Genomic DNA, 21,666 nt, shown 5'->3' with positions numbered 1-21,666 from the left:
TAACATTCATTCAAGAACTGAAATTAGTCAATATAACATGCTGAATTCATTGACAGTAAAGTGGATTGCAATAAAACTAAAGAACACATGATTAGTTACATCTCAAAATTCAGATTTAGATACTACTATCATCCCAACACAGCAAAGATTTAGCCCATAACAGAATTCAAATACATAAAACCAAGTATATTTGTCATGAGACTATAAAGTAAGAAGATAGAGTTATAAAAACAAGAAGAAACTAAAGCTTCAATGCTTCCACACGAGCTCCAGCCTTTTTCTCCAGCAAATCAGTAACTCCAGCAGCTCCTTGCTTCCACAAGAGCTCCAGCATTCATTCTCTCTTCTCTCCTTGCCTTAGCCGAATGTGTCCTCTTTTCTCCTCTTTTCCTCTCCTCCTTTGCCTTTCCACGTTTTTGCCTCCTTTGTACCCTTCTTTTCCCCCAAAAGTACTAGGTTAAAATTGACTTGTAGGATTAGTACATTTTCTTTGATATCAACGGCTGAGAACCATCATGTATTTACAAGAATATTGTACACTTAAGTTAGCCCTCAGATCTGAGAATATTTTGTTCTGTTGCTGTAGCAATGCTGCAGCAACTCTACAACAAAGTTAGAGGACAGGTTCTTCTTAATTATGGATCTTCACCTACATTTTCAAGGGAAAGATGATTAATCAAATTCATCCATTAATCTGAAGAAAAAATCATGTAAGAGTGACAATAATGACCTTCATAAGATGCAACATGTTAAGACTCAATAAAACATAATCTAATTACTACTAACACTAAAACAAAGATAAAACTACTCCTAATCAAGCAATCTCAAGTATAAAGTTATCAATCTTAACTCTATTTCATAGAGTTATCAATAGACTCAAAAGACATCCTAAGCTTTAAAATCTCATCAACAATACAATAACATATTCAGTCTACAGATTGACTCTAACCATTGAGGGTCTCAATTGCACCTTTGCAATCTAAAAAGATAACCAGCTTGGTAATGTGAAGTGATTGCGCTAATAAAATCCCGTCCCTTATCGCCTCTAATTCCACTGCAGCTGCTAACATGCTGAGACCAAAGTGTGCCTTTGTTGCTAGGAAATCTCCATTCTAGTCCCAAATACAACCTCGTCCTCGCTTCTTACTTTGCTTATCCCAAGCATCATCCACGTAAACTTGAAAATGATAATCAACATCTAGTGAGTTGGAGCCAGATATTGTGTGGCCAATCTCTTCATGTAAAAGGTTCAAATGAACACATTGCACTTCATTATATAATGCCCAAAAGCGATTCATCAATCCTTCTAAGTAAGGTTGCTTCCCTTAAAAAACAAATTCATTTTGGGTTTTCCATATAAGCCAATTCATTCGTGTGTTTATATTTGGAGTGTATAAAGTTAATCTAGTCATGCATAGATAGGCCCAAGAATTCAGACACATCAATTCTAAGGGGAAAAACCTTCCAACAATTTTTGCAAAAGGACAAAAAATAATAACATGCATAATAGATTCCAAAGAAGAGGCACACAACAAGCATAAAGAGGAATAGTTACAATGCCTCTTAAATAAATTCTTATTTGTAGCAATAGCTTCACTAGCCGCCCTCTATATGAAACGATTTATTTTTGGTAGATTTAGAATCTTCCAAAGACATAACATTGAGGGTAAGCAAACGGAACTCAGCCTTGAATTGGACTTTCTTGCAAATTATATTTGGACATGGAAAACAAAAAATGGAGACACCAGAAAGTTCCGGGTCTGGGTAATTCGGGTTTGACCGCGACTTATGCAAATCAACCGGCCGATCCGACCATACAGACGAGGTTCTGCGTCCAAAGACATTTTCTTCCAAGCGGAGAAGGCGAAGCGTAATGTCACGGCCTTAGTTATTGACTAAGCCAACCGTGCCGGCACTTAGCACTTACTTGCACTAAGTCAGCCTAAAACCTAGGTAGAGAGAGTAAAAGAAAGCTTAGAGCTCAAGAGAACCTGAGAGAACTTGATTGATCACTTACTGATGCTTTGTACAAATGAGTCCCTCCCCTATTTATAGGTGAGGTAGGATACAATGAATGGTTGTGATTTGTACAAGTGTCTAGAATCTAATGGTTAGGAATATTCTAGTGGGTCTAGATATTTCTAGGGATATTTCTAGAGACAAGATACTTTATAGATGTAGATTCCTCTAGAATCTCCCTCCCTTCTAGAATGTGGGCTAAGTGTAGCCCATTAATGTTATTTCTAAGTTGGGCTAGCCAGTGTGGCCCATGAATATTATACCATTGGGCCTATGATAAATTGGGGGTCATTCCCCCACCTATCCGCGACGCCTCGCGTGTTTTCATCGTGGAACCTCCTTATATGTTCTTGGAACCGCCACAATGCGTTCGGTTCCCAACTGCCGCCTGGCAATCCCTTCCACTTCACCAAATACCGACGGAGGCACCCACGGGCATACCGATCCGCCATTATATGTTCCGCCTCCTTGTCATAGGATGTTGTTATGCTTGTAGGTGCCCTTGAGAAGTCCACGACTAGGATCCTCCGCATCTCCTTGGTAAGGCTTCAACATACTTGCATGGAAGACGGGATGGATCTTGAGCTTTGGTGGGAGGTCTAGTTGGTAAGAAACCACCCACCTTCTTCATGATCTTGAGCGGGCCTTCATACCGACGGACCAGTCCTTTGTGCACCTTCGCAAGGACTTGAATTGTTGGGGTAGTAACCACCATGACAGTCCCCTATTGGAAGTTTGCAGGTCGTCTATCTATGTCGGCCCACTTCTCATCTTCTTCGTGGCTTTGTCTAAGTAGGACTTAGCACATCCAACCTCTCGCCTTGGTTGTAGGCTTTGGACAACTCGGGGGCATCACGCCTGAACTCCTCTAGAGTTCTCTGACCTCCTTCGGTCCGGGCCTTGGGGACATCCTCTGCTTCCAAGAGGCGAAATGTGTGACGCCCCTCTTGGCTCCCTTCTTCGGTTGCATGGCGAAAGAAGCGGCCCCTCCTTAGTCCCTTGTATAGTTGGGACCATACAAGGTGCTCCTTCCTCCATAATGCACACCTTGTTTAAGAATGGCATGGGTACGACCTTGACCCGTGTCAAGAATTCCAGCCAAGCACCAAGTCGAAGTCGCCATTGTCACGACCGACAAGTCCACGGTGCCTTTCCAAGCCCCAATTGTCATCCGACTCCGGCAACTCCCCGATAGGGCGGCCTTCGAGTTGACGCAAGGCTCCCTCTTTCCTTGCTCGTTGAGCCCCAAACGCTTTGCCTCCTCCATTGAGACAAAGTTGTGGTGCCGTATCAACATGGCCCTTGCCATTTGGTGATAGCACCCACGACATCAACCCCTTTGTTGATGTAGGGGCTGTCTTCCTTGGCCTTGATAGCACCAAGCGGAATGATCCCATGTGCACCCCCTTCATCCGTGTCTTCAAGGAGTGCACTTAGGGCCTTCGTTTGGGCAATCCCTAGCCCAATGTGGTCCATCACAAAGGAAGCACTTGTCTTTGGGCTGGAATTTCTCTTCTTTTCTTGCTGCCACCCTCCTTGTTGAAGAGAACTTGTTTGTGCCTTCCCGTGGGTCGGTCTTTGACCCCTCTCCCCCCACCTTTGCCATTATTGCTCTTCTTGGCCTTAGACTGTCCCTTCGAAACTCTATTAAGGACTCCGCCGCCGCATAGCCGTAGCAAGATCTTGTACACCTCGACGTGTAGCTCTTGCGAGGCCCAATTTTGGAGCCCATTCATGAAGTCGAAGAGAAGTTCCTCTTCGGTCATACTCGGGACCTCCAACATGAGTGTTGAGAACTCCTTCACGTAGTCTCGAATCGACCCCGTGTGTTTTAGCCTCTTGATGTTCTTTCGGGCCAAGAATGCAGATTCTCCGGATAAAATTGTTTCTTAAGCTCTTTCTTGAAGTCTTCCCATGTGTCTATGGTGCATGTACCTCTTTGCATGTCGTTGTACCTCGTCTCCACCATAGAGCTGCGGTCTCGGTGAGGTAGAGTTGCACGGTCTTGATCTTGGTAGACTCGTCCCATCGACGTAGCCTCGAAATACCGCTCCATGTGCCATAGGAAGTTGTCAACCTCCCGAGCATCTCTTGTTCCCTCGAATGCCTTAGGCTTTGGCACCTCCACCCTTGGTGCTTCACGCCACACACCCCACCAGTCATGGTTCTCCGCACGTGCTACCTCTCTACTCAATTCCCGCACACGAGCTTCCACCGTGGCGATCCTTTCCACTACTTGGGTCCGAAGGGCCTCAAACCGTTGTTGTTGTTTGTGCTCCATGGTGTTGAGAGCACCCAATAGGAACTCCTTGAGCTCGTCCATCCGGCCATCGAGCTCATCGGTCATTTGCTCCCCAACGCGAGGCGTTCCTGCCTCGGCCATCGCCAACTCTACCCGCGTAGACGGGCTCCATAGTAGCACCAACAAAAACTCTCCTGCCCGCCTATCCGGGGGGGGCTCCTCCCACGGTTTAGCTCCTCTTGTGCACCATTGAACGTCGGACTCGCTCGTCATCGTGTCCCACACGCGACACACCCAACCGAAGCCGATACCACAAATGTCACGGCCTTAGTTATTGACTAAGCCAACCGTGCCGGACAGCACACTGCACTAAGTCACCTAAAACCAGGTAGAGAGAGTAAAAGAAAGCAGAGCCAAGAGAACCGAGAGAACGAGAACACACGAGCGAAAAGAGTCTCCCTATTATAGGTGAGGTAGGATACAATGAAGGTTGGATTTGCAAGTGCAGAATCTAAGGTTAGAATATCAGGGGTCAGATATTTGGGATATTCCAGAGACAAGATCTTTATGATGAGAATCAATCTCCTACAGTGGGAAGTGAGATTAATGTTATTAGTGAGCTGTGCATGAATATTATACCATTGGGCCTATGATAAATTGGGCTGCGTCAGTAAGCATTGCAAGGTAAAGCGCTTCAACGTTTTCTTGGCTTCGTTGGTTTCAGTGCTTCACTGATTGTTCTCTGCGTTTCGTACGGACCTCCATTCAATGTCGGTAAGTTTCTCCTACTTTTGAACCCTTCTTCTTCTTTTAAAACCCTAATGCTACTCTCGGAGATAACTCCGGCAAGTCAATTTATACTTGTTAACTTTTTCCCCCTTCTGTTTTGGAAGATTTTCGAGTATAATGGGAGTGCCATTGTAGCGATGGTGGGCAAGAACTGCTTTGCCATTGCCGGTGATCGGCGTCTTGGTGTGCAGCTTCAGACCATTGCCACCGATTTCCAGAGGATTTTCAAAATGCATGACAAACTTTATATTGGTCTCGCTGGGCTAGGCACAGATACTCAAACTCTGTAAGAATCACTTACTCTTCTCGCTTTGGGTTTATATCTCAATTTTCATAAAGGAACTTTTGTGGTTATTATTTTCTCTCGTTTGCAAAGCTATCAGCGACTCGTCTTCCGTCACAAACTGTATCAGCTTCGAGAAGAGAGGGATATGAAGCCGGAGACTTTTTCTAGTCTTGTTTCTGCTATTTTATACGAGAAAAGGTTGGTTCAACTGTCTCTAAGTTCTAGCAATAAAAATAAATTTTGTTTCGGAGTGCTTTTCAGTGTCCTAAAGTTAAATTACTAGAGTCTTCACTGCTTTTTATATCTTCTGTTTGTAAATGATCATTTTGTTGAAACTCAAAACTCACAACTTCAGTATAGTTCAGGACAATTCATCTAGCAATTTAGGTAGCATTCTTAAAGAATGGAGTATGAGTTATCTAGTCTGTCCGATCGACTTTTTACCCATTGGTTGACTTTGGCTTCTATAGACATGTTTGATCAACCTTTCAGCAAATTCTCCTGCTATACAGCTAAAACTGAAGCTTGTATAGCTGCTCATGGGCACATGGCTTTCTTAAGAGTTTCATGGCTTTTTCTGCCTTCTAGATTGATCGTTTTTGCTCCTTTTCGCCTTGTTCATGTATTATTTTAGCTATTAACATAAACATTTTTCTTCAGCAAGATTCAAGAGAGTTAGATGTAGCCTCACTTGCATGAAGGCCAACTAATCAAGATCTTGTAACAGAACCAACTCAAATAGGTTCAAGATAGGTTTTTATTGAAAATTTTGTCATGGGGCTGGGGCAAAAGTGGGGTGATCTCAAATGAGGTCCTATGTTGGTTCAGTGGGAAGTGTTTGGGGTTTTTATGGATGTAATGGGTTTACTATTGAATCTCCAAGGATGAGACAGAAAAGGTTTCTTTAATTAGAATTCAGGAGTTCCTGTCACATGGGCTGAAATCCTTGAGATTGGTTTGCTTTCTTGAGATGGAGAAATATGGCTTTGCTAATGGGATGAGGATACCACTAGGATTGAACCTAGGTGAGTAGATATAGGAGCTGTTGTAGGAGTTTGTTAGGTTTTGGATGGTGAGTTGGGACTTCAGAGACACTCAAGTCCTTGATTTTTAGGGTTACAAGAACTCAAATTTCAAGAAAATGTGATTTTAGGGTTTTGAGATGTGGGAATGGTATGACTTGGAATTAAGGTAGGTGAATGGTATTTAAGGATGATGGTTGTTATGGACAAATCTGATGGGTAGATTGATGTACATATGACTTGGAATTTTGGATTTCTTGGGCAATCCGAAAATCCGAAAATTCAAGGACACAAAAGAAAAGGGGAACAATGGTGGGGGTGGGGATGATCTTATCTACAATATGCCTTGCTGGAGATCTAATGCTCCAAGGAGAAGGTTGATTAATGGAAGTCTAGGCTGAATCCACAAGAACATCAGGTGGTCTGGGTTTTAAGTGCCAAATCCCTGATACCCTCCATGGACTTTAAACACCAAGGATCCTAGGGCTTGGACTTGAAACACCAAGACGCCCTCTCTCGGAACTTGAAATACTAGAACGAGTGAAAATCTCTGGAATTAACTTGTATTATCCCATTTTGGGTTGGTAATATGGGAAAGAACATAGAAGTAAGAAGGATAAAGAAGATAGGGAGAAGAAGGGGAAATCTATAAAGAATCAGACTTGAAGAAGGGGAAGACCGGAAGAGGGAGAAGAACACATAAGAAGAAGAAGAAGACAAGAGGAGGGGAGAAGAGAGAAATTTTTTCTATTCCATGCCCAGAGACATACTTCAATACGAAAATAATTATAGGAGGACTCTTGGTTTAAAACTAACAAATAACTAATCCTACGAGGATTCTTAGGAATTTAAAACTAACAAATAACTAATCCTACTACCATTCCTAGGAATTTAAAACTAACTATAACTTATCCTAGATATTGTACCCGAATTAAAAATCTGATTAAAATTTTTACATAATTATCCCAAGAAATGAATTACAAAATCCTACATTTATCTCTAAAACTCCCACGAAAATAGTTCCTATTTTATCTTCTTGCAAGTTGGGGCCCACCGAATTTGAATTTATCTCCTTGCAAGCTGGACTGGGGGCCTACCAAATATGAAGAATTATCTCCTAGGTTTACTCTGTTTATATTACTGTAGTGTCAACAGTAACTTCATCAGTTGTGGGGTGGTTGGGTTTAAATAGAGGCCAAAAGGCCAATTATAAATCAGACTCAGATAGGAACAGCTGATTCCTATTTTCATACTAAATACTAAATAAAAGTCAAAACTCAATTCAGTTATGGCAAATCTTTTACTGGACCAAAATACCCTTCCTCCAAACCAACCTCCCCCTCCCCCAATGAATGCACCCTTTCAAAAGTAAACACCACCAAGCATAACACACACCTTTTTAAATGAATGAACCCACACCCACTGAGAAACCAGTGGCATTGAGAAGAAGGCAGTCTCAGGCATCAGTTCACCTTCTTCCTCACTATCAGTGAGTTATCTTTTCTCCACCTCCTAATAGTGTGGTGCTTTTTCACCTGTAATGGTGTGATTAACTTTTATTATTCTGAAATGCCACCTTTATCTGTTTCCAAGTAGTACTATCTGCTCTTTTCCTCTTATTTTTTCATTACTCAAAACTGGATTTTTAGAAAGGTGGAACCTGTTGATGAAGAGGTTTTCCTGGTGGATGAGAACATAGAAAAACAGAACCAGAGGGAGTTGGATTTAACTCTGATAGGTCATATTCTGGTAGGGAAACCATATAGGTGTCAAGGTGTTGAAAAGCTCTTGTGAAGGCCTAGAATACACATTTCCCATTTGAAGTAAGTATGCAAGAGAAGGATCTTTTCAAACATAAACTTGATCTAAGAAATGTTTTGACTGAAGGTTATTGTTGAACGATGGAGACCGACTAAGAACTGGTGTTTCACCCATGTCTGATTCCAGCTACAGCTCCATGAAGCTCCAGAAGAACAACTAATGAACTTGGAATTTGCTTCAAGGATAGAAAACGGATTTGGGGGCCAACAAAAAGTTATGATAATAAAAGTTTCTAGAGGAGCAGTGAAGATGCATTTTATCAGGTTGAGGATTTTATCAAGCAATCAAGCAATGGTACAAAATACAGAGAAAAGATGGAACAGTGCTGCAGCTTCCGATTAAGTATGAAAAACTCCCTTTGATATGCTCTATTGTTGTAGTCTTATTGGTCATGAAGGCCAGAGGTGCACAGCTATGTTTGGTGATGAACAACGTCATAAAGAAGTTCATGACTGTGGTGAGCAATCTTGTCCTAATTTTATTTGAAGGAATCTTAGCCCAGAAATCAGAGGTTTGGTTCCAGATAGTCATACTCGTGAGAAGGAAGAAATGAAAATAATTTAGAGTATGGAGGAGATTGAAAGAAAAAATTATGAGGCGTCTTCTCATGCAATGGTTGGTGTCCAATTGGCAGGTAGCAATGAGGTCAACACCCTTGGACATCCCTCAACCCCAGCTTTGCCAACTCAGCAGCGTCATTATGAAAAGAAAACAGGTTCTGGTCTCTACACTTCCCAAAACACATTATATTTTTCCAACAGCCATGTCCAGCCACCTATGCAAATAAATAATAACACCACATGGACCTTAACTAATTACTTGACATCCTCCAAAACCCAGATTTTATTAAGAAATAAAATTCTACCTTCCAGCTTCTACGATAGTTGAATATTTCCCAAGCTATCCTCCAATTTCTACCTATCCTTTCAAATTTTTCTTTAAACAACAACCCAGTTACCAACCCTGTCCAGCAAATAAATAACCAAAACCATCCTGACCAAATGAACCAACCTTATACTGAACCACAACTAAACAGCCCTCAAACCATCATTCACAACCCTTGTTATCATATTATACTTCATACTTCATAGTACTATATAAAAGTACAAACTCAACAATTGTTATGTTCTTTCAGTGGACCAAAATACCCTTCCCCTCTGAGGCAAAGATTCCTAATGGACCAAATACAAGTTGACACAAAACCCCAGACCCTTCAACTAACATACCAACTCAAACAGTTGCCTTCCCAGAACAGACCCCTCCAAAGGCGAAACAATACATACCCACCCCCCTTGGATCTGCTAAGTCACACACAAACATGTTCACATACGTGTGAAAAACTAATGTGAAGTTAATTGGCTGTGGGTTGTTTGGTGGTCTGCCACTGTGAGAACTCTCTCCTTTTTTGTGAGAATATTGATTGTTCAATTGTTTTTAACTTAGATTCGGTGTGCAAATAGTATTGGTGTTGAAAGTAGTTGCAAACATGACCTCCCTTGACATCAGGTGGAGCAGGTAGACCCCATCCGTTATCAATGTTTCCTCTGATTCTTTTCTTGATTTTCTGTGTTGTAATTTCATTGGGTGACTTTTGTCCCCATTTACTCAAGGGGGGAAAAAAGAAAAAAAAGGAAAAAGGAAAAAACTCTTGTCCCTCTTTTTTTCAATGTCATATGTCCACTATGTGGCATTGAACAAGAGGTGAGTTTTTAACATGGATTTCAACCACACCACAACCAATATTGTGTAATCCCTCCAGAAGGGGAATCCATAGCCTGTACTATAGTAATGTTATATACAACATTGAAAACCATGTTCATACCAAGTGCTTATTGAATTAATCTAATGGGAATTTTATGTCCAACGCAAACCCAGGACATTCTAATGATGGATTGTTGGTATCCAGTACCATTTTTTATGAGTGTTCATTTCCCCCCTCCTTTTCCTTTGTAATGAAGCTTCAAATGCATTTCCAGTTCAGTTCTGTTGAAGAAATCCATTGTACTCCCTTAAATTGGTTTCCATATCTGGCCTTCTTTGTTCTCTTTCACCTGTATTTTGTAATTCAACGAGAATCGTGGAAGCTTGTCTTTATGCCCCTGGTGGTCCATATGTCTATTTCTACAATTATTAGGCTTTATGGTTTCAACTTCTCTATGAACCAAGACCTTTGGATTACTGAATTTCCCAGCTGACGGGCGCTTTATCTTGCATCACAGAGAAATAGGGGATCCTGAGTCAATGTGTCACTGATTGTAGATCCTGAGACATGCTGAAGGGCGCTTGATCATATTAGGCAGCTGTACTTGGTGTCTTTCTCTTTCATACTTTTTTTCATTGCACAAATTAAAGAGATAAAAATGAGACACTATTCCAGACTAGTGGTTTTGTTTTTTACCCTTTCTTTTTCTTAACTTATAGATTAGTAAATAGGACCTGGAAAAAAGAAAAAAGAATAGTGATTCGGAAATTGCTTGACAAGGTTTCGAGAGCGAAAGCACCCGGGCCGACGCAACGCAAGGCCGCGGAAAAAAGGGAAGGAAAAAAAGCGCCACCCCGGCCCCCAAGGGCGGCACAGGCACCAACCCGCCCGGAAAGGGGGCAGCGGGGGGGGGGGCGGGCAGACGCCGGGACATCGCTAACCAGTTTCCTTGTCAACGGATGGTTAGGAGGTAAGTGCGGCACCGGTGCGGCCTGGCCCGTGTTCCTGCCCCCTCCCGGCTGGCGGGGTCCCGGCGCCGGCCCCGCCGGTCCCCTGGCCATAAATAAATTAGAAAATTTAATACAAATAAAAAAAGAGGAAAAAACCTAACATGACTGTAGAGGAACAAAAAAGATGGTTTGTAAAAGTCATGGCGCCAACTCTGATATTGGATTTACCGTACTTGAAAATGATTCACCGTATTGAAAAGCAGGGTTAATCTAATTGTTATTTGGTGTGTTCATTATTGTAGATCATCTAAAATACTCATTAGCGAAATATGTATTGTGTATTAGGATTTCTCCAAAAACATTAACATTTAAATTAACCTCTACCTGATTTATCATTTACCTGCTTTCCTGATTCTCCTAGGCCTGATGAACAGCATCTACATGGGTACACCAGTAACCTATTGAATGAATCCACTTTATGGTAAAAACTGAAAAAACAGATGAGACTGCAACCAACTAAAAGAGGTTTTGATCTCCCAAAAGCGGAAATAAAAAAACAATCTTCTGTACAACAATCCATTTTAGTACCATTACCGTGCCTGAGGCCATATCATAATTCTTCAAGCCAGACACGACCATCAGAAATATAAGTTTGTAGCAAGTGGGTCTTCTCCAAATTTAAGTCAAGTTATATCATAGAAGTTAACTTATTGAAGCTGGTCTCACAAATGTTTGCTGGAGTTTGAAAACAATGAACAACATCAAAATACAACAATCTACTCATAGAGAGATACTACTAGAAGAAAACGACAAACCGAACACTACTACCATCATTGGAGATGCTTATCGACTTCATCAATGGGGAGAATCATTGATAGCGGAGGAGGTCATGAGAGTTAAGCAGAAGATTGTAGTGAATGCTAACAAACCTTTGGTGCCACTGTTGGAACCCCATAGAAGACTCCAACTTTTGCATGTCACAGTAGGGATGTTAAAAAACACATTAATTGGGGAGAGCCATAAAGCCTCTTAACAAGCATGAATCAGCTAGAGCCCATGAGATGGCAAAAACTTTAACAATTGAATAGAGGGGAAAGCTGGCTGAATGGCTACTTGCAAAAAGCAAGCACCATTCACCAGGACAGAATCTGGGAAAATTCAAGGAAAAGGCTGCGAAAAGTATATCAGCAAGCTAAAAAAGCAAAGGACGAATGTTGAATAAAGATCCTCAACATGAAGATCTACTAACTAGGGAAGCTGTGCCTAAGCAGCATGCTAAAAAAAAAGATTGGTCTCATCCAGAATATAGTGCAGAACACATAATATAGAATTCATGCTAACTTCTGCTTATCTTAACCCTTGCTCCTGAGTTGACATGGGAATCCATGTAATAAATGTTTAAAAAAAGTCAGCTGTTAAAATTTACAAAACAGGAATGTTCTAGTAATGTTCCATTATGCTTCATTATGCTAACTTCCTATGACTAAAAAATTTGAAGCACTTCCTCTAATCAAACCGAAGAAATTTACCAAAAATTAAGGATGCATACTTCTATAAATTCACATATGAACCATGCATCTGCATGTGGCATTTTTCTAGTAAAAAGAAAGAACAAATTTACCACTTCAAAAAAAAAAAAAACTCAGAAATAGAGTGACTTAATGACCCATTGACCCTTAATTATGTTGACCAAACTTAACTCTACTTAAGTCATATGACATGAAGTGATCATATGACCTCTAAAACAGAAATTAGGAATTAAATATAAACATTAATTTGTGTCCTTTCATGGTACAAATATTTTAGGGCCACAGGGAAGGCCCATTATCAGGTAAACCTGTGGAATAAAGGATTGAATGACCCAACCCTGGGCTTGTCCCACTAACTAAGAGCCCAAATTGATTGTGGATCTGCATCAGAGTCACTGATACTTTGGTCTGTTGAAACTGTCAGTGATGCCTGTTCATTCAATATGAGATATTTCGTACTCCAAGAATTGAACTGATGTCACCTTTGACTTGGTAATGATTTTGTTTTGATCTATAGATGGATCAAGATGCTATTTTTGAATGTCCCTGTGCATAACTATGTAAAGCATACAGCTTTTGATTGTGATTGGTTACTGTCAACTCAGCTTTAATGAAAAGATCAGCCTCAAGATAGTGTAGCTAAGATTAGATGCTCTCTGTATGCTGCATGGGAATAGCATATGTTTGATATTACTGAATAAGGGCACATATATGTGAATATCCAACCTGATGACCAAAATTTTTGACCAGATATATAAGTTTGTTCTTCTAGTATGTAATTATAGTGGTGCAGCCATATCCATGTTGGCTCTTCATCTTGGTTCTCAAGGAGGCAAGGCGACCAAAGCGATTGGGGCTCCGCCTAGGCAACAAAGCGGAGCCTAGGAGGCAATGAGGCGACCAAAGCGGTTGGGTAAAACATTTTCAATACAACTACTTTTAAACTACTTTCTATAATAAGCTAAACAAATATTCAATAGTCACATTCAGCTAAAAAAAACAACAATTCAAGAATCATAATTATGAAAATTTATTCAAAAAAAGAACACAAACATAAGTTCATCTCATCAAACCATGATTGTCAAAGCGTCCACTTAGGCATTTATTGATTCATTGATTATTGATGTTGAGTATGGCTTATGCTTCACATTCTGTTGCCGACGGGCACGAGGGTCCCATTCCCCGGTGAGCGGGCGGGGGGTCAGTAGGAGGCCTCTCTGGAGGAGGTGTGGGGGCAGCCCACAAGAGCAAAAAATAGGTTCTATGTCACTTTGAGCCTTGGAGTTCCTTTGCAAATTGGATGTCAGTTAAGTGGTTCAAAACAAAGCGGTTGAAAAACCGCTTTGCCACCTAAGCGGACGCTTTGACAACCATGCTCTTCATGCTGCTATATATAACATGTTTTCTTTGTGTGAGAGTGCATGTATGCTTGTTTTTCAATTGTTAATTAGATAAAAAGGTATTTCTTGTGGTTGGGATATTCCTGTCAGTTTCTGGCCCATGTTGTTCTAGTCAGAAAACAAAAAATATACATGTCCTTGTTACACAGTGTTTTCTCTTAATATAATTTTACATTCTACAATCTGATATGTGATTGACTATGTCTAAATTGTAGTTAATGTTCTATAAATTGTGTCCTTTTTTAGTGTTGACATGACGCTAGCATATGATGCATTCCAGGTAACTTTAGACTCTACATTTGTTGCAGTTTTCTTTTATTTGGATTATTATACTTCATTGGATGAGTTTCTGAATAAAATTGGCCTAACTGTTGTATAAAGCATGCTCGTATAGCTTGTTGAAGCCATCTGGTTTCTGTACCCATGCTTGGTGAATGTTTGCTATATTTTCTTTCTAAATTCATTTGTATTGTATTTATAGTGTATCGTATTTATAGGGAGGCTTGTCTTTTTCTTGGATATGCCAATTCCTTAGAATACTGGGTACTTAGTAATGAGGTTAGAGGAATATATTTCATCTGTGTGTGTACTTAGAACCTTAGAGGCTTTCTTGTTCTTCTGGCCTCGCTGTTAGTGTACTTTATATCATGTTATTTTGGTGGTTGTTTTCTGTATGCTTTCTTCTGTCTTTTATAACCTATAAACGTTTACTGTTGAATTACCACTTCTTTCTTGGTGCTGCAATTTCAAGCAGTGAAGATAATGCCCCTGAGACTTATAATCTGGTTCTTGTGGTAGATTTGGACCATATTTTTGCCAACCTGTGATTGCTGGATTGGGAGATGATGACAAGCCCTTTATATGTACGATGGATTCAATTGGTGCAAAGTATGTATTTTCTTTCACATGCTAATGTTTTATGTTTGGACTTTTCCTTAAAATGGATTGCCACAAAAACACATTTTTGCATGTCAGAAATTTGTTTGTCCCATCACATTTGATGAACTCATTGTCCTGTTTGGGTTATAACGTTTGGCAATCATTTTATGCTAATTCTTTGTGGACCAAATTAACCACTAAAGTATATTCCCTATTCTTATCTCCCACCCTTATTTAGGCCCATTAAAGTGAACCAGTGCAATTAGTACTCATTGGGTTTATTTTTACTAAACTAAGCTTACTTATGTTATTTATCTGCATAACTATTACAATGTCTGGACACATCCATTGGTCCTAATCTTGAAGTGATGTAGGGCTATTTTAGGAGGAACAACCAAAGAAAACCCCAGTTGAACCTGACAGGGTTCTGGTTCTGGTCCTTAACTGGATTAACTTCTAGATCAAGTTTTCTGAACAGCTTAGGATCTCCTATGACTTGGTCTGACGCAGCTAGCCTGGGTTGGAGATCTCTAGCTGCAAAGGATCTCTTTTTTAGTCCTAGATATCTAGCTTCTAGTTTTCTGAATAAAATACTTGGTGATTAAGCTATACTAAGTAGAAGTCTCTCTTTTTCTTACTTTCTGTGTTCAATGTATCAGCAATGGATCCTCTCGAGAAAGTTTTCATTCTATAGATTTCTTGGCAGGCAATGAGTTTCCCACTCATATGGGTTTCATTGTTGTTCTTAGTTCATCAGGCAAGGTCTTGCTAGCTTGCAATTTGGTGTTTTGACAAAAAACTTTTAAGGTTGTGTGACTGGCCATGAGTGAAGCCCTCGGTCATTTCTCCTTTGTTAGAAAGAATCTTCCCTGAGCTCCCTTGGGATCTTGCGCCAGCACGAGAGCTCAAGCAATCTCATTCTCATCATATTTTTGGAATTTTTGCCTTATATAAGGCTAATATATTCTTCCTTAATTCTCAAAACAAAATTCAGCCCCTCCCCTGGCTGTTCTTCCTTTTTTCTCTATCTTTTCTCTCCCTATTTTTCTTCCTTTACTATTCTACAAAAATTCCAGCAGCTTTCTCTCTATATTATAGACTCTTCTTGGTTATTTTTAAACTATGATTGTGTGTTTAGTAATCCTTTACTGTTGCTTTCCTCTCTTAGTTCTATCTATTATTTTCTGAGAACCTATCGATTAGATTGGGCTGAACTTTGACCATTGCAGCCCATATCCTCTCTACTCCACCCAACCCAGTTTGATGTCAAATTGGCCTGGTGGTTGGAGAGTTATGTTCTCTTCACTTCCAATTTTTTTGTGTGTATCTCCTAATCTTGGGTCGAGCCTACAACCCACACTCAATGGAGAGGGCTGCGAACTGAAGACTTCTGATTTGACAATTAGATCCTTTTGATATTTAACCACTTATCCCTTTAGGATTTAATATATGTTAGTTTCAGCCATGTCAGATCTGTGGGATGCAAGATTTAATCATCCTTTTCTGGTTCACTGTAATTCTGGTTTCCAATGCTTGTTTTCTGTCATCCTTGTAAACCTCATTCCATTCCATACATGATCTACTTTTTATTCAAAGTTATTTTGGGTTCATTCTCCCTCTTGATCCTCTGAGCTCATTCCACTTCTTAATTGACCATTTTCTTAAACATTTTTATTGCATTCTCTTTTCAGATTTTTGTTTAGGGTATTAAAGAACTATTTGTATCTGTTTTGGTCAAATTTTAATTACAAAAGGTTTGTGTTGGATATTAAAGAAATATTTGTATTTGTTTTGGTCAACCCATAATTACAGAAGGGTGCGAATATATACCTAATTGGTGAATTTATTGTTGGTTGGGGTCTTTTTTTAAGAAGAGTTTTTTGGTTTTGGTTGAAGATAAGATGAGATTTTTCTATTGTGCCCATCCACCAAAAAGATTCGATATCATACTTACCAAGATCAGAAATCTTGAATTCACCGTCTCCATTGAATTCAGATTCTCCAAAATTGTATGCCTTAATGTCTGGTGTCAACATTTGTAGTTTATCCATAGGACCCATACTTTTTGCAGTGGCTCGAAAAGCTTCTATTCTCAGTCATTTCATGCTGATAGAGTGAAACCACTTGAGAGAAAGAAAAGCATGGAATAGCATATGTGAGAAGCATGGTATCAGATCTAGATTAGTTTCTTTCTTGCTGGGTGAAAAACCAGATTGAAAGGGAAGTATATCATGGTCATCCACTGCATCCTTTCTTAAGGAGCCTGTGCACTTGAGATATTATTAGTAGGACCAAAAACAGCTCTTGCAACTCCTGTTTGTGCTCAGTAATGTGGTAAAAATGAAGGAGGTGGGGACAGGAACAGGAAAACAAAATATTTGGTTTACACTGGAAGCGTAAGAAAGAGGACATTTTTCATCATGAGAAATATTTTCAGGTCAATATTTTTTAGCTCCATGCATCATGATGGAACATAAGCAAGCTCAGCAACTCCATGTGTCATGTGGAACATAAGCAAGCTTAGCAAGTGCCATCTGTTATGTTATGGGGAATGGGGATTGTTCTTAATAAAGATCTACTTGATTGTATGTTTAATGACATTACATATTATGCAGATTTTGTGAAACTCAGTGGTTGGGTGCCTAACTGGCTATGATTATACATTACCTATTAAATTGTTGTTACCGAGCCATCCGGGGGGGGTAAAATAATTGGGTAATTCGCCCCCCCCCTCTTTTTTTTTTTTTCTTCTCTCCCCCCCCCCTCTTTATTTTACTATCCCCCCCCCAACTTTCCAACACACCCCCCCCCCCCCCCCCCCCCCCCCCTTTTTAAAAAAACAATAAAAAAAAAAAAAAACGCCACTTCACCTTCGACGTGAGGGGGCAAAGAAATTTCACAAAAAAAGGGGGGGTTTTTAAAAAAAAAAAAAACTCATACTGGTAAGTGATATAATAATTGATGGATCGTCATATAATGTACCTTCGTAGCTGATATTTACATCCAATGGTTAATTACTTTAACCCTTCTTTTTTTGTCTATCAACGTCAACTTTAAGAAGTATGCATTTTCTATTAATTTTTGTTATTTGTACTCAAGTGTGAGTTTACCAGAAAAAATTGATACTCTTCCCCCTCAGGGAAAACGTCTAGAGGATAGGCCATACTAGATAAGTAACACCTTAACTTACTCAGTTTGATTTGTAAATAATAATATAACTCGATTTGTTTATGCGTAAAACCTCCACAATCATAGTTTCTATAATGTCACATTTTGATATACATGTTTTGATCAAGCCTGGCATAAGCTACTTATGAACTGGTTTTGGCACTGGATTATTTTTCTGTCTTGATTTGGCGTTTGGGCATTGCCTTGTTCTATGTTCAGGGAGCTGGCCAAAGATTTTGTTGTTGCTGGCACTGCATCAGAGTCCCTCTATGGTGCCTGTGAGTCAATGTACAAGCCTGATATGGTTCGTAGTTTCATCCCCCTTTAACAAGCTAATCTATATCAATATTTTGAGTTGGCTTCTGTATGTTTTGAACTTTCAAAACAAGATTCTTTGGAAAAACAATTTAATTGGTTCCTCTTCAGTAATCTTTTTATTGGAAAACTAAGTAGTGGCTGTGAAATATAAAAGCCAAAACGATAGAATGACCCAAAAGTTTGTACTGGAGCCAAGGAGGAGAAAAGTGCCATTAATCATACCTGAGATAAAACTTAAGTTGTGTAAAACTTTCAAAATTAAATGTTACAGCATAACTTGTATGCAAGGATGCAGTCTTATCATTTGTCACACATGCATCTTTTAGGGAGGGAACAAATAATAATTTGGAACCCTGCCCCTCCACCCTCCCCCCACCCATTCAAAAAAAAAAAAAAAAATCGGGGCAAAACCCAAAAAGTAGGATAAAAATTGCTTTCAAAATTATGGCCTGATCAACAACCCCCCTCCCCCCCTTTTTTATTTTTTGTTTCTATTTTTTGTTTAGTACTAACAAAAATAAGCTATGGTTCTGCTCTACTTGAGATTTTTCTAATGGACGACTATGTGAGTAGGTCAAGAATATGTGGATGGATTTGGTTATAGCTGGCTGCAAATGATTACAATTTTCTTGATGAATTCTCTTGCTTCCAATATGTAGCGATGTTTTCAACCTAAGTTCTTTCTCTTGAGTTTTCTTTTAGGAACCAGAAGAACTATTTGAGACCATTTCTCAAGCACTGCTTGCCTCTGTGGATCGCGATTGTCTGAGCGGATGGGGTGGCCATGTCTTTGTTGTGTAAGCATTTCTTGTTTCTTTCTTTTCTTTCCTAAGTCTTGAGACTTACTGGATGTAATAGTCTTTTTTGTTAATACACGTTTTTAACTAAAGCTGCTGCATTGTGAAGCATCTACTGTTTGGACCAAAGTATTGATATTGCCTGCTTTTTTAGCTTGGCAGAAATACTCAATTAGGGCTGGTCATAGTGAGTGAAAATATGTGCTTCCCATTGGGGGGCATCCAACTATCTTGAAGATGCTTATACGTGTAATTTGGTTTTTGTTGTTTCCATCACCAAAAATTTAACATATGGACAAATCCAGATTGATAGAATAGCTGCAGTCTGGAGATGGCCATCTGATCAGATTTTCGTGATTTACACATTTTGTATTCCGTCCAAGTTCTACATTAGCTCTGGCTATTTGGTTGTTTCTTTGATTAAACAGTTTCTTCATGGCTAGAAAGCTGGTTTTTTGTGTTCTGGCATATTCACATCTGTACTCTTTTCTGTCCTGCAGCACTCCAACAGAAGTTATTGAGAGGACTCTGAAAGGGAAGAATGGACTAACTTGGTTCTAAAAATGAGTATGTTAACCTTTGCGAGGAGCATCTGGAATTAACCAGCAAGGTTTTTTTGGGTGAGCATCTGTCTCGCCATTTGAGCTCTCAGCCCAGACGTTGAATTTGTGGTTTCAGCCGTAAAAGATAACAAAATCGATCGCCCATCTCGAATGATCATCAGAAGAACCCTCATTTCTTTACACATGATGTACTTTTTGGCTGTAAATTTATCACGTGACAGTATTCTCCATGCTGACCCCAATGAAAATGCAAACGAAGCTTCCATATCATATGTTCACCGTCTTCTATATACTCTGCTGGTGACTTGCTAATGAAACAACCCCCATACATATTTTAGTGGCAAAGATAGTTGCATGTAAAGACTTCCACAGCGTGAGACTATGCCAAGCAGGGTTAGAAGGGGATGAAGAGTGAAATCCCAGGTGGGAAGTGCACCAAACAGTGCATAGGTTGCTTATCTTAACAGTATTCTTCTCTTCCCCTCTGCACCCTTCTCTCTTATTTGATGCCAGGTGTCCCAAAAGGTTCAAAATTGCAACTGTCTTTCTTCCATTTTGTGGATTCTACTTCAATTTCCTAGTTGAAATTTACAATCCAAAGTTACTATTGTCATATCAGACTCATAACAGGGGTAGATTGGCTTTCTCTTGCCTGAGAAATTGGTAACGGAAGCAAACTCAGCAGAAAGGACAGATTTTTCTCTGCATGCAAGGTTTAGAAAGTGAAATAGAATGAAGGTAAGGTCTCTAGACTCTATACATTCGTCTTGCACGCCATTGGATTTCAGTTTGCTTCCTCAACAGTGATTTCGTTGTTAATCCACTGGTACAGCCTGAAATCTACCAGCATTCTATCTTTCTGGGAAAATGAAAAATTGTAAACTCTGCAGGGACCTTGCAGCCAGCCCCTGAACCCAAATACAGGAATAACCAAAGATTCTAGATTGTCATTCCAATACAGAAACAAAAACCCCAATCCATTTTGATGTTTGTGACTGTGTGCTTTCATTGGACCTGCACTCACCTGAGATATATCTTGCCTTTTGCATCGTTAACCAATAATGCCTAGGCAATCAGGCGTCGGTTATTCGTTGCATTCGGAAAGTTCCTCTGGTTGGTATTCTTTCGGGTTGACTGCGATGCAGAGGAGTCATCACCTAGATTATGGCCTAGAATTTGTACTCACAAATCAGATCATTTCTTTGCAGTGAGGGTGCTAAATTAACTTGGAAACCATGGCAACTTGTCTGGTAAGTATCAAATGATCAAAATACTATGACAAAGCGGCAAATATGATTTGAACCACTTTGCTTATCCAAATTTTTTTTTAATGTAAATCCTGGCAAAAAAACAAATATAGATACATATATTCACTGACTTTACATGCTATCATGCATCGCATGTATTTCCAATTTCTACCATGCACTTCACGTATTGTTTGTAAATATGAATACGTATTTCCTATGGGTAGATACATATAGTCCCAACTCATTTCCACTTGGTGATAGAAGGTGAAGCACTTGCTCTAAGAAAGGGATTGTTTTTTTTTTTTTTTTTTTTGGTACTGGTGCTTTTTTAAGAAAGGGATTGTTGGAGGTCTTGCAAACTGCAACAAATATATCCACATAGAATCTGATAATCAGCAGCTTGGGAGCTTTATCCAGGGAAAGTCAGCAACTTGCCCATTTACAGTCAAGCCAATGGTCCAAGTATTCATATGGTGGCGGCTAAATTTGAGGGTTGTATGTTTTCTCATGTACCTAAGAATGTCCTAGCAAGGAAGGCGCTCTCGGTTTTTTACCCCAAAATAATGCCCTCTCGTGGTTATTAGAGCTTTGCTTGGCCATGCTCTTAAGTCCTTGAATAAATCAGTGGTTTACCAAAGAAAAACAAAAATGAAAATGTAGATAAAGACTATCATGCATCATTCATATTTTCAATTTCTATTGTGTGGCGGAAATTCGTCTTGCACCGACCGATATGTATGAAACCGATACGGTAATATAGATAGGAAACAAAAATAACAAAGAATAGAAGACACAAGAATTCACTTGGTTCGGCACGATAGCCTACGTCCATAGGACAATCTCATGAATCCGATTCACCAATCAGGGAGAAATTGCACACCTCACTCACATTGTATGTGGGACCCACTCAATAAGAATCCCACTTAGACAATAT

The 21,666-nt window shown here is 39.8% G+C and overlaps 1 protein-coding gene across 2 annotated transcripts; it reads left to right on the top strand.

The window, feature by feature from the left end:
* The first annotated feature begins 1,784 nt into the window (after positions 1–1,784).
* On the top strand, positions 1,785–20,972 carry PBC1 (proteasome beta subunit C1). 2 transcript variants are annotated; one of them, XM_089150165.1, is made up of 8 exons: positions 1,787–1,875; positions 4,937–5,035; positions 5,155–5,336; positions 5,427–5,534; positions 14,559–14,648; positions 18,027–18,111; positions 18,828–18,922; positions 19,423–20,968. In XM_089150165.1, the coding sequence occupies exons 2-8, from the start codon at positions 5,030–5,032 to the stop codon at positions 19,481–19,483; spliced, it is 627 nt and encodes a 208-aa protein (XP_089006291.1). In that variant the 5' UTR covers positions 1,787–1,875; positions 4,937–5,029; the 3' UTR covers positions 19,484–20,968. The 2 variants fall into 2 exon arrangements, with proteins under 2 accessions (XP_089006292.1, XP_089006291.1); XM_089150166.1 differs by lacking the exon at positions 14,559–14,648 and having other exon boundaries at positions 1,785–1,875; positions 19,423–20,972.
* Positions 20,973–21,666: the final 694 nt, after the last annotated feature.

The sequence above is a fragment of the Hakea prostrata genome, chromosome 3 (genome assembly GCF_041222555.1).
Source record: "Hakea prostrata isolate BN-2017 chromosome 3, UWA_Hpros_2, whole genome shotgun sequence".
Classification (NCBI taxonomy): domain Eukaryota; kingdom Viridiplantae; phylum Streptophyta; class Magnoliopsida; order Proteales; family Proteaceae; genus Hakea; species Hakea prostrata.
This window is presented reverse-complemented; position numbering and strand designations above follow the sequence as displayed.